Genomic DNA, 13,830 nt, shown 5'->3' on the forward strand with positions numbered 1-13,830 from the left:
GACAGTTTCTGAGAAGGAACAGCATTGGAGATCACCCTCTAGTCTCTATGTGCATATATGTGAATCACACCATTACATATGTACACCCACAAACACATAATGTGCACACATACCTGCATGCACACAGCGAGAGATAATTATCACTATAAGCTATCATTCAACTAATAATAATTGATTATGAATGTGTCACGAAGCTGTTCTAGGAACCATTAGCAGTTTTCCATGCATCATTTTGATGATCGCTCCATTTGTTTAGTAATCCAGTCCCTTTTAAGTAAAGTTCTTATACTATTTCAAAATAAAACCTACTGGGGATAGAAATGTCTCATAAACAAATGGGAAAACTAACCAAGGACTTTTCAAAAGGGAGACTGTGCTTAAATAAACATTGTTGGTCACTTAATGGTTCTACTTGAGATAATGTTGCCTATTTTGAAGATATGTTTTTGTGGCATTATATTGGCTCGAGCCTATGAAAATTATGCAGAATTGTTTGGCTATACACAGTAAAGTCTTTGCGAATGAATTCTTCTCTGGATAATGAAATTAAAATACATAATGTAAGATGAAATAGAATTGTGATAGTTTAGTGTTACAAGAGCTATTTTTAGTTTCCTTTTTGATTGGTAAGCACTTTTATTTTACATTTAAGATAGATGGGAGGAAGGGTTCAAACAGCCCACAAAATTCCACTGCAATAAAACACTTCTATCTCAAAGGTCCCTGTGCCTGTTGGCTGCTTGTGTTGCTAATTGAACAAACATAAAGCATATTCACCGTAGGTTACAGTAAAGTTCAAATGTGTGGAAAGTAAGTTAGGAATCCCCATTTGGCCAGGCTCAGTACTACCATTAGGGATCCGTGAATTATCTCAGAATAGTAGATGTCAATATTTGAACGTAAATGGGCTCCAATCCAAAGCCCAACCCTGTTTAAATCATGTGTGTTGTCTTGCTAATGTCACTTCTCACATTCAACAAAATATATGTGCTCATATGGAAACAAGTAAAGATATGCGATGTTGTTTAACAGAAAGCTTCTAAGCAACATGAAGCCAAATTATACACTTCGATATGATCGCTTCCAGCTGTAATGGTAAACATAGTCTGCAACACTCTATATTTTACATAGCTTGAGATTCTAATAAAGTGACTATATAAAAAATAACTTGAAATTAAGGTGGAAGAAATTGCACTTTGGATGAAACCTTCAACACACCCTCACTGAAATTCCCTGTTGTGTAAAACTGCACTGGGCTGAACTATTCTGAGAGAAACAAAAATCCAGTCCATTTCTCTTGATCTCAAACAGTCTTTTCTATCACCATAGCCATTCAGCCAAAACCTAGCATCAACCCTAATAGCACATGTGTGCTGGGAAATCTTTCTTTCCAATCTCATTCCAGGCAAGATGCTAGCAGAGTATTCCGGTGGTTTCCACTCCATTCCTTCCCTCAAAAGAGAATGCGTGCCTGAAACTGGAGCTTGTCTAACTTTACATTTAAGAAAATGACTGGCCACATAAATTACATCTGTGCTGTTGCCTTTTTTCCCTCCTTACAAACCAAAATGGACCGCAACACAATCTATGATTTATATGTCCAGAAAGCAAATGACTAAATTTTGAAAATCATACCATCATCTTATATTCCTGGATCATGGGGATACGTTATGCCCTATCTTCTAATTTAGTGAGATCATTCGATTTCACTTTCTAATCGTTTTCTTGGCTGTTCTGCACACATGAAGTTCCTTTTTAATGTCCCACAATAAAATGTCCACAGAAGTCAATCTTCTAAATTATCTCCACACCTAGCCCATCTCAATTTATGTCTTGATTGCCATCAAAATCATGCCCAAATTTCATAAGCTGTCTTTGCCAGTACGTCTTGCCAGTCAAGAGAGACATAAATTTAGTATTTTGTCTATGATTTTATGGTCTGTACTTTACCATGTTCCAAATATGAATATGAACATTTAACCCAAAGAGGAGCCCTGAGATTTTTATCTAGGAACTGATGTCATCCTTTTAAGCCTCCAAGTTCCATAAATTATGAAATACCACTTGTGAGGGAAATAGTGAAGATTAAATATACTACTGCACCACGGACTCCTACGAAATAAAATGGTCCAGGAATGTCATTGGGTGCCAGATCCTAGATTCAATCTCACGCATGCAATCCTGGTGAGAAATAAACTTCTGTAAAAATGAGAAAAACAATGTAAAAATGTCCATCTCAGCCATAAACATATGTGGAAGAAATGGGAGAAAAACCCTCTTTGACGTTTGCAATATTTTCATTCAATATTTTATTTACAAAAATCATCATTCTGTCCAAGATAATCTATTTATACCCTTCAATTTAACTATTATGAATGGGGATTCTAAGATGTCTGCATTTTCCCTTTTATTCTGAAAGTTATAAGAATTATATATCGTTATAGAACGAGATAGTATTTTCATTATTGTTTATGGGAGGTTTCCGCCTCTGCAAATGATTGCTTCCTATCTCCCATCAAATTGCTTGGGGAAAGAAAAGGAAAGATTAAGTCTCATGTTTCCTGTTTTGTTTTGTTTTTAAACAATTCCTCCTATGGCCATCCTGCTTTGGCATATAGATTATTTTGCTTTCTTTGGTAATGCATTCACTACAAAATCACGAAAATAAAATGTACCAGATGCTGCACATAGATTCATAATATTACAGTTGATATATGCATACTGGAATTTCTCTGGAAGCTTTTGTGTTTCATCATGCCCTTAACTAGGATGCACTGTAGTTGTGCCACATACGACCAAGTGAATATAGCTGTGGCAAGCGGAACTATTTCAATCTCATGTAACATTTCATAACACATTGATTTCATCATTATTCCAAAATTTTTTTCTAAACGTAAGATACAGTAGTATATTAAGTGACTAGAAAGATGCTTTGTCCAATATAATTACTCTTTCCAAAAGATATAGCTAGTCTGTGTATCCCTCTCACTGTCTATACAGTTTCCTAGTCTGTGTATCCCTCTCACTGTCTATACAGTGATAAGCACATTGTAAAAATCAATCTAACCAAATAAATATATCACTACAAGAAATACTGAAAACCGTCTGAATTTTAGAATTTGAAATGCTGTATCCCGGTTGATGAGTACCACACAGCACAGAAACACATCTTGATTTGGAACCTAAGATATAGTGTATAATTTAGGTTGGCTTTGTCAAGTAGGTATTTTATATACCTACATTTTCTGCAAGGTGTCATTGATGATTTTGTTCTTTTCAGCCCACATCCACTATTCTTCATTTATGTTGGCCACATTTCTAGTAAATGGGTTAAATAGAAATGCATGTACTTTCATTCACAAGTGTGCATGAGAAAACGCCCTCTAACATTTACATAGATAAGTGGCTATAACCATCAGTACGGACATTGTAAAAACATGTCATATTCTATTCATAAACAAGTATGATCCCTTTCACATTCTATATTATAATTTAGATTTTAGATTTTTAATTGCCCCCAAAATATAGATAACTGATAAATTGCTTATTAGCCATCTACATATGCAGATATAAAATGAATAGAAAGGCTACAGTTATAATGAGTTTTTCTTCATTTTAATTCTTAATTTTATATTAGCCTATGAAATATATCTCCTCACCCATGATATACCTTGTAATTGACCACTGCTATATATTTTTTATATCCTTGAAAATGTTTTGCTAATAAATGTATTTTTGGACAGTCATCTAGATATCAGTAAGAAAACCTTAATGATTATTGGTGCCAAAGAACACATTTCCATTGTGTTCTGTTTCACTAGATTTGTAGGCTATATTTGATTTGTGTTGCTTGACCATTTCTAGGGAATATAAATGAAAAATATCCCAAAAGCAATATGGTAAAACAACTAGAATTGATTTGTCTGAATACAAATCAATTCTATTACTAATAGTAATAGTACTCTATTTCCCAAGGAGCTAAAAGGGCTAGTTAAATTACTTTGTATCTGTCTGCAACTCTTTTGACTTGTATTTGATTTTTATATTTATTGCCTAGAAAACTCCACTCTTAATAAGGGTCAAAACCATCAAAAACCTAATACCAGAAATCAAGGAAGGAATGACTATGTGGCTCCCAGCCTCATCCATCTGTCTCCATTCTGACATTACATTTTCCAAGATTGTTACATTGTTCACATTTCAATCTTGGGAGACGCTTATGGGGTTAAAATGAAGAATGAAATAAATGGGAAGCTGAAATGTGATTCCTTCTGTTTCTGTACTATTGGAAGAGAATCAAATGCTAAGTAAGGCCTTAAGCAACATGATATTGCTGGCCAAATGATGGATATCATGACTTTCTGTTGTTACAAAAGGAAGCAATTTATTTAACTTCGTCCTTTCCTCCCATTCTTTCTGCTTTATTAGTCTCATTTCATTTCCATAAATTATCCCACTAAAGGAGGAAATGATTAATTGAAGATTGCTTCCTCAAAAACATTATTTCTTGTCATTAGCAGCTGCAACATATTGAAACGTTGTGTTATGCAAACACACTGGTGCCTTTTAAATAATTTTAATTATTTTCCTCCAACTATTCAGTTTAATAACTATAGCCTTACTGTCTATGGTGGTTTACATGACAAAGGGCTGTAGTGTAAAATACATTTTAAAATGTTTTTGTAGTTATATTTTTTCTTTCTGGATGGGTACATTTTCCATGAGCCACTGCTAGCATAGGCGTCCATGAAGAAGGTAAAACTATTTATGTAACTTGTTAAAACCTTTATCATCTTTTTATTTCATAGTACAATATTTCAATGTGGAACATACTTGATTTTTACATGTCTGCTCCTACTATATCTTGAATAAGTTATTCTAGAGTTACTAACATTCAAATATTCTATCTAAACTGCAGTTTAATGAAATAATCTATCAACGTATGACTATAATTTCTTTTCCCTTTTACATGGATTGGGCTTACAGTCTGTGACCGTGATTGTCAAAATCGTTTGAGATTTCAGCTTTTAAATTCAGTGTATTCATTTAGCTTTGTCACTTGGCAAATATCTGGTGAGATTTCAAGACTGTCTTTCTGCTACAATTACAGTAGACGCAGAAGGTAAGAGAGATGGTCAGTTTAACAATTGTAAATAATAAAACTACATTTGCCACTAAGAGTAGAACAGTTCTAGGATGCATTGAAGCTGAGGTATTTTCTTTAATTCTTTATACTTTCATGGAAATAGGAGGCTATTAAGGGCACCTCAGTATTGACTCTTAACACAAGATTTTTCTTCTGTACAATTTAAGCTATGGCAACAGCCATTACATTAATATCATTGGTAATCATGATTAACTGTTCTGTGTGCAGAAGCTCTATTAAATAACTTTTGTTATGCTTTTGCACTGTGATAATTAGATACTTTTGTCTCTATTATGTGTGCCTCTTAAAACAAATCCGAAAACTATAAGTAGAAGAGAGACAACTGCAAGTTCTCTAGAATTTGAAACAAGCTATCTAAAGAGCTCCCTCTCTCAACTCCAGAAGAGGCAGAAAAATGACTGGTAGATGGCCACGTAAATATTTTTAAACTGTTTGTGTAATGCTAAACACATTGAAGGCAATAAGAACACTAAGAACTTTGAATATCCTTTCTCAATGGTAGCTCTGCTATTTTGAAGTTAAAATGAAATTGATAATAAAACAGCAGTGATAAAATTTTAATCCTATTCATTGACCAACAATCGAAATTTTCACTTTTGAAGAAGTTATTTGTTATATGTGTCTATATATGTATGCAATTTCGCACATGCATGCACACAAAGACCAGAAGAAGAGACCCTGCTTAGCACCTTGTTACAGGGATAGATTTGAACTCTAGAACTTCCTGACTGCACAGTAAGCTCCCATGATTGCTGAATCCTCTTTCCATCCTTAATTAACAATTTTATAGTGATATAATTTTTTGTAATTTAATGGTCTGAGAAATTTAAGTTGTAAAATTGTTGCTTTCTTTCCTTATGAGCAGTTTCTATAGAAAATTCTGTAACTAAAACGTATCCAGTTGTTTTATATAACAACTAGTAGTGTGATTGTAAAATCATAGCATTTTCTTAAGATAGAAGTATAATTAAACATTTTTTTTCTTAGTTAACCCGGAAATTGTAGTAGATGTTATAACATTTGGGAGGGCTGAGGCAAAAGGACCGTGTGTATCATGCTGGCCTTGAGCTACATAGCAGGTGAGGCTTGTGGGTGACCCCAAAGCAACTGCATTGCTGCCTCATGCATTAAGGACAATTTTATGTCATGTAAGCTGCATCATGGAGTAACCAACATGTATTTTAAGAAAAAAAATATTTTGAAGTTATAACTTCACATATTCCTTAAGTGCCATGGATCTTTATAATACATCCAAGACAGTTTATAATCATTTTTCTTTTACTAAAGCAAAAATAAAGTAAAAAAAATGCTGATGAAGAAAAACAGTCACACATACAGAACAAAAGGCTTCATGTGGCGAGAGCACATTTACTGAATGTCATGGGTATATTGGTTGATGTTGTTCCCTAAGGTAGTGGAGAGGGAAGTGGAATCGCAAGAGTTCATTTTACTGGACAGTTGCTATCAGAGAATCTCAATAATTCCTCAAACAGAAAATACAACTTCCCAAAGGGGGACATCCTCAAAGCACTGCAGCACAGCACGTTCAGCACTCAGAATGCTGTCACAGAAACACAATAAGTAGTACCACAGTGCGTTGCTTTGGGGCCCATCAGCATCCACTGGGTTGGTTCCACATTCAACACAGCTTTAATAGAATAAATTATCTATTAACACTGTATGTTGTAGGACAGCAGCCCTCAGGTCAGCTGCTGCTTGATCCAGAGCAAGATCTCAGATTATACTGATCCCGAATATGCAGGACTCTATATCTTTCAGGAAATGAACAGTAGTCTTCAAAGTTCAGTAATGCCTTTGATTCCAATAGTGTAACTGTGACCTCCGTGTGCTCTGTGAAAGTATGGTGTGCTGCTGTTACAAATGACTAGCATGTCTGAAAGTTAATAGTAATCAAAATATCCAGTGTAGTGGGAAGATATCAATGGAAATAATATTCTCCTGTTTATACATTTTTCTTGAGTGATCAAAGATGGATGGAAATAGTGAGGGAGAAAAGTGAGAGTATGAAGCAGGTCATTGTATCTTTATGTTTCCAGTGCTGTCCAACATTTTTGCAAGTAGATAGGGAAGCAAAGTCTGGACCGATAATAGATGTTTCATTGCTCTCTAATCATTTTGTTCAAAATGTTTACACAGTATGCTATAAGATATAAATTGGAATGAATATAAATACGACAATGTCACTACATCTGAGTATTGAAGAACAGCTATCTACATGAAGGTTCTGGTCCTAAGTTAGGCACTGGTAATGGTACCCAAGTCCTACTACAGAGAGCTTAACAGAAACAACTGAACCTGATAGAAATTTTGTCTTTGTATTTCTGGCTGGTGCAGCAAAACCAATGTAACAGCATAAAATAGGAGAATCTGTAACCAAGTAAAGGCAGTAGGACATCTATGTGCCCTTTGCATTTTATGGCTACTGGAAGAGGAAATTTGGTCTCACTGGTTACTAGCTAGAAGATGTTTCTCTTTCTTCTTGTTTGGAAAGTGGGTCAACTCAATAGACAAAGAGTCCTTAAAAGTCTTTACGAGAGTAGTTATCAAAGCAAACTAGCTAAAGGCATCTAGCCTATGAACCAAAGTAACCACCAGCTGTTTTGTCGTTAGGGAATTAAGAACCTCACTATTCTTCTTAAAGAGAATCATATCACAGTACATACATTCTCTGTTAAATCATACATCATTTTATAAGAGATCTAACCGTAAAAGAGAATGAGTTATTTTATAAACATAAGGAAACATGTTATTAAGATGATTTTTTTATGGCTACTTCAGAAAGTCTTGTTCATACTGTAAAAGAGTAACTGAATTTGTTTTCCAGCACTATCGGGAATATATGGTTTAATTGGCAAAGAGGCAAGCCAGACCGTGATTTTAAAAAGTATTTTGATTAGTTCTTTGAGAATTTTATGTTGTGTTTTAATCCTATTAGATTTTTTTTAATTTTGTGTTCATGAGCATTTTGTCTGCATGTATACAGGTGTATTCTATGTGTGTAGCACTGACAGAAGCTAGAAGACAGCCCCAGACGTCCCAGACCAGACAGATGTTAGCTGTTATATGGGTACCAAACCTGGGGTGTCCTGCTAGAATAACAAGTGCCCTTAACTGCTGAGACATCTCTCCAGTTCACAGATACCACTTATAGCAAAGAACTCTTCTAGTATTTAAGTCACATTGTACTTACCTGTGTGTAGCAAAAACACATATCTTAAAGCTCTATCAAAGAGTTTTTCATTATTATAGATACCAGCATGAGAGTAAGTCAACATTGGTCTTCTTACCTATGCATCTACAAATGGCTCCCTTATCACTGTAGATACTGACATGAGAATATTTGGCTTAGAGGATACAGCTATAAACAAAAAAAATTTTAAAGGATTTATTTATTTTATTTATATGAGTACACTGTAGCTGTCTTCAGACACACCAGAAGAGGGCATCAGATCCCATTACAGATGGTTGTGAGTCACCATATGGTTGCTGAAAATTGAACTCAGGACCTCTGGAAGAGCAGTCAGTGCTCTTAACCCCTGAGCCATCTCTCCAGCCCTATAAACAAAAATTTAATAGGGTTTTCTGTCACCCTTGGCTCACATATATTGTAATTCAAAAATTCGAGACAGTGTGAACAATATCTTTCCAAGTGTTGAAGGATTTCTTGACCAAGCAAGTTTATATTGTTGAGCAATTAACAAAAATGTATATGTAATATAAGCAATATTGCCTTACATGGCAAACCACGCTCATTATTCATGGTAGGTTGTACAGGCGCTGCCTCACATAGCAATTCAACACTCCTCTCACCAGGGCACAGATGTCTTACAACACAGCACAGAGACTTGTAGAGTAGGAAAGGCCTTTCCTAATCATTATAGAACTTAGTGTCTGCATATACGTGTGCAAATATGTGTGTGTGTGTGCTTGTGCGTGTTCACGTGTGGATGTATGTGTGTGCTTGTGCGTGTGCACGTGTGCGTGCGTGTGTGTGTGTGTGTGTGTGTGTGCATATGAGATAAGCAATGTGACACAGAATCAATTGTTGCTGTTTATTTCTTTGTTGTTTTCAGGGTATTGATATGTAACAAGAAGGGACAGAAATGTCTCAGTGTCAGAAGAGATTTTTGTCCCCAACTAGGGCAATTGCTAGCCAGGCAGTGAGACCAAGGCATTTATAATGGTGAAGTGGTAAAAGTCGTTGCAGCACGGTGAGAGTTGTCAGTGGAAAGCACAGGCTACACCAGAGACTGGAATGGAAACAGTTTTCAAAAGCTTTAAACCTAGCATAAGCAAATCCTATTGCTTATGACAGACAAAAGCACTAAGTTGATTAAGACAAGAGTAAAGCTGTCAAAGTGAAGCCAAGGAGGAGGGAAAACATTTTTAAAATTAAGATCTTAGCTGAATTTGAAGGCGAGAGCAGAAAATTTTCATCTGTCTACACTGTCAGCTCTCTGTGCATGTGAAAATATATTTATTATTTTCTAAATTAATTTAATGAGTTCCAGACTGGTCAGGATGTCATAATGGAAACAGGATTACACAAGATAACACAGAGTGTTGCTCTCTCACTAAGTTGTACCTAGCCCCTCTGTGTCATACTTTTGATCTGAGTTGTGTTTCAGTTACCACATTGAAGGAGGTTACACAAAGGGTAAAATAATAGAAACTTAATCAGGAAACAGATTTTTGTATTGCTGTGTTTTATTATGTGCTCCTGCCATGGTCCATAGCCTAACTCTGGAAAATAACAAAGGGTATGTCATTTTAAAATAAGAACAATTGAAACCATATTGCATTGTAATTATATGAGTTTCTCCTGAGCCATCCCAAACATTTCACACCAGTTGGACTTCAGGACAAACTTGTGAATTATTTAAGGTTTATTGGTGGGGGGTATAAACATCATAAACTCTGCCTTCTGTAAAATGCTAGATAAATATTGGTAGGTAAATTTAATTTTACAGTTGGAAAATAAATACAAAGCAGCAATCTAACCTCTCAGAAATTGCTCTTCTCTGCAAAATTCCAGACTTCTAGAAATCTAGGTTTAAGGAAAAGGGAGAATCCTTGGATCACAGTACAAAGACTCAAGGTTGTAGTGGACATAAACAGATCAGCTCATGTTATGTTACTTGACTTACAGATGAAACTTTGCATATACGGTCCAAACCAAAGTGATTAATCTATTGAGATAAGTATTTGGAGTCTGAATTCCTTGACATATTTACTATCTTTAATCAATTTGAAAAATGACTTTAAAGTAGGCAACAATTTGTCACCCGAATTTCCAAATTAATATGTTAGAAAACGCAAGTAGCTAACGTTTTCTCACTTAACTTCTTTTTGGCTAGATAATCATCATGGGCACAGTCTTGAAGAGAGAATCATCTATGGAGTAGAAAATAGTAGCACATTCTTGGAATGCAGTCCGAAATCACAGAGAGCCTTGGTATATTGGCAATTTCAGAGGCGAAATGAAGATCGAAAGGAGGAGGTACAGGACTTCAGTTGACTGAATGGTCTCTACCTGTTACACATATTATCACCCCAATATCATAGACATGGAGGATGGAAAAGTACTAATCAGTATTCCAACACACTGCTGAACCAAACAGTAGCTCCTTAGAAAAAGCACTCAGTGCGGGCTGGGTGTATAGCAGGCTGTGTATGAGAAACAAGTAGAAGTTGATAAGCGTTCCAGCCCACAAAGCTCTTTGAGCACAGATTTTAGAGTGCTTATTTCTTGCCTTGGTTTAGTTATGAAGCACTGTGCTACCTGCATTTGTACATTATGAAAAAAAATCAGGTTTCCCTTGGTAATTTTAGTTTTAGCTCACTGATTTCTGTTAAACCTTTTGTTTTCTGCAAATGAAAAGTTGGAAGAAAGTTGAGTACTTTGGTTTACTTGAAGAAGTTGAGTCCCACCATTACTTTTGGTGTTAACTGTTCAAACAGCCTCAAGATCTCTCTCCTCGATAGATCCCTTGACAATTGTAAGAATTTATACCAAGGAAGTCAGAGAAAATTGCACAGAGAGCTCCAACATTTTAATTACTTATAACTATTAAATAAAGGTAACCAGATTATTCCATTTACTTGTAAAAATCGTTAAGTACAGGTAATTTACAAACGCAATGTGAATATGAGGATAAGAGCAACCCCATTAGTTTTTGTTGTCTTGGTTTTATGGGGTTTTTTTTGTTGTTGTTGATATTGTTTTTTTGAAATGTTAAGAAGTTTTAAATTGTAGGATTATATTGTAACAATGCAAACTGGTTTTATACATTGATAGGTTATGCTGTCTGAGTTTTATATTATGAACTCTATTCAAAGAAAACATGAGGCGACATATATTCCAGAGTGTGCCCTCATATTATGCCACAAGCAGCACCTTGTGGACTGATAAATAATTCACTAAACCTAAAATATAAAACAAGTTTTCTTCCTTTTGCTCAAATGCTGACATTTCATCTTGTTCTTTACAAGTCATATTATGAATTCACTGTAAGACAATGTTTTCTAGGTTTACGTTCATATAGTTCCCATTTCATTATCTAATATTGACTTTGTGTCATATTTATACACTTGCTTTCAAATTCAAGTGTACCTTGATTCTTCCCTCCAGTCATGCTGAATATTTTTAAGATATTCTATAAAAACTGTAGTGTTGTAGAAATTTTCAAATGGTTCTATAAAACTATTGGCAGACACTAAATCTCTTGTCCAAACATAGTCTTTTTAATTTATCTTAAAAATTGTTAATTTCTAAAACCTACCTCAACTGATATCTAAGCTTTTCTAACCGGAACGTCAGCTATTGCGTTTCTATTAAATCTGCATGCCTTTTCCTCTGCCTTTTCCTGATAGATCAGAGTGGGTGATCATATCATCAGGACAGAACAGGGGCTCCTGCTTCGTAGTCTGCAGAAGAAGGATTCAGGCAATTACCTGTGTCACGCCGTGGAGCACGGTTTCATGCAAACTCTTCTTAAGGTGACCCTGGAAGTCATCGATACAGAACATTTGGAGGAACTTCTTCATAAAGATGACGATGGAGATGGCTCTAAGACCAAAGAAATGTCCAGTAGCATGACGCCCAGCCAGAAGGTCTGGTACAGAGACTTCATGCAGCTCATCAACCACCCCAACCTGAACACAATGGATGAGTTCTGTGAACAAGTGTGGAAAAGGGACCGAAAGCAACGCCGACAAAGGCCCGGGCACTCTCAAGGGAGCAGCAACAAGTGGAAGCACATGCAGGAGAGCAAGAAAGGTAGAAACAGGAGGACCCACGAGTTTGAGAGGGCACCCAGAAGTGTCTGAGCTGCGCCACCTCCCAAAAACCTCAAACAAGTACAAACTTGCTTAGATAATAACTGGAAAAAATGCAATACACATGACCATTTCATGGCATTATGTGGATGTTTACAATGGTGGGAAGTCCAACCAGGTTCCACCAATTTAAGTCCGCGAGGAACCTTTCCAGCAGGCTTTCTTCAGACTACCAACGCCTGACAGAGATCACAGGTGAGCGTAGGTGTCCATGTCCGCTGACTTAGTGTTTCCTCTGAGAATTCATTTTGCTTTCTTCTTTGCCTGAGAAATAAAAATGTCATTTGCCATGCTGCCGTCAAAAGGAGAAAAACTGCATCAGCAAAGCCATTTTATTGAAGCGAGAGTTGAAAATAAACTGCATGGATTCAGTAAGCAGATGACTATTCCAAAACGTGATTGGAGTCAAGGATGTTTTGTCTACCAGCACTCGTGTTTGTATGTACTGGAGGAGTTTAAAAAAAAAGGAGAATGGAACTGAGTGAAATAGTCTGAGGATATATAAAAACATAAACCATCCATCATCCGGAAGAGTAATGGAGTACACTGATCTACTACTGATGTCTTCTTTCAGCTTTGATCTAAAGATGTATTTTATTAAAGCTATAATTTAAATGTACCATGGCAAACATGCAGTAAAGATTAGCTGTTTTCTAAGCTAGAGTAGGTTTTGTCTTGCAGTTACCATGCTATACCATTTGTTTAAAAATTCCAACCGTGTGCTGCTTTTTTCACATTGTGTTTTCGGGTTCTGTAAGAGGCAGTATATCACTTTAGGCCCATACTCACTATTAACTATTACTTTCTGACACCAAGAATTGTGTGTTTCCCCTTTGACGAAACCAAACAGATAGAAGGTTATCACCCTGACTTGTAAAGGTATTATCTAAGTTAACTCTCACATACGTAATGTTCTTTAGCCAACCAAAAATTAAGACAGCGCAAAAGAGACAGAAAGAGTCATTAGAGGCATTCGGAAGGATCAAGGGGGAAAACAAAAGAGCTGTGTGTCTCATGAAAAGAACATTGTCTTAACAGAGTGTTAATAAAATGTCCTTTACCATTGGCTTGAAAATGTGCATGATGTGTGAGGCATAGGACTCTCTCATGATTCCACATGCCACTAAAGATTCTAGTTTCAGTCATTTAATAATTTCTGAAACAGAGAGAGAGAGAGAGAGAGAGAGAGAGAGAGAGGTGAGAGAGAGAGGTGAGAGAGAGAGAGAGAGAGAGAGAGAGAGAGAGAGAGAGAGAGAGAGGTGAGAGAGAGAGAGAGATAGAGAGAGAGAGAGAGATTAGTGACA

At 36.0% G+C, this 13,830-nt stretch overlaps 1 protein-coding gene across 1 annotated transcript in view; it reads left to right on the forward strand.

Moving 5' to 3' along the window:
- Sema3a (semaphorin 3A) overlaps positions 1 to 13,593 on the forward strand; it is a 198,104-nt gene extending 184,511 nt beyond the window's left edge. Inside the window, exons 17-18 of the mRNA XM_032907051.1 lie at positions 10,546 to 10,688; positions 12,062 to 13,593. Of these exons, the coding sequence (XP_032762942.1) occupies positions 10,546 to 10,688; positions 12,062 to 12,517 (599 nt within the window). The 3' untranslated portion in view covers positions 12,518 to 13,593. The remainder of the gene's footprint in view (positions 1 to 10,545; positions 10,689 to 12,061) is intronic.
- Positions 13,594 to 13,830: the final 237 nt, after the last annotated feature.

The sequence above is a fragment of the Rattus rattus genome, chromosome 6, assembly GCF_011064425.1.
Source record: "Rattus rattus isolate New Zealand chromosome 6, Rrattus_CSIRO_v1, whole genome shotgun sequence".
NCBI classification, from domain to species: Eukaryota; Metazoa; Chordata; class Mammalia; order Rodentia; family Muridae; genus Rattus; species Rattus rattus.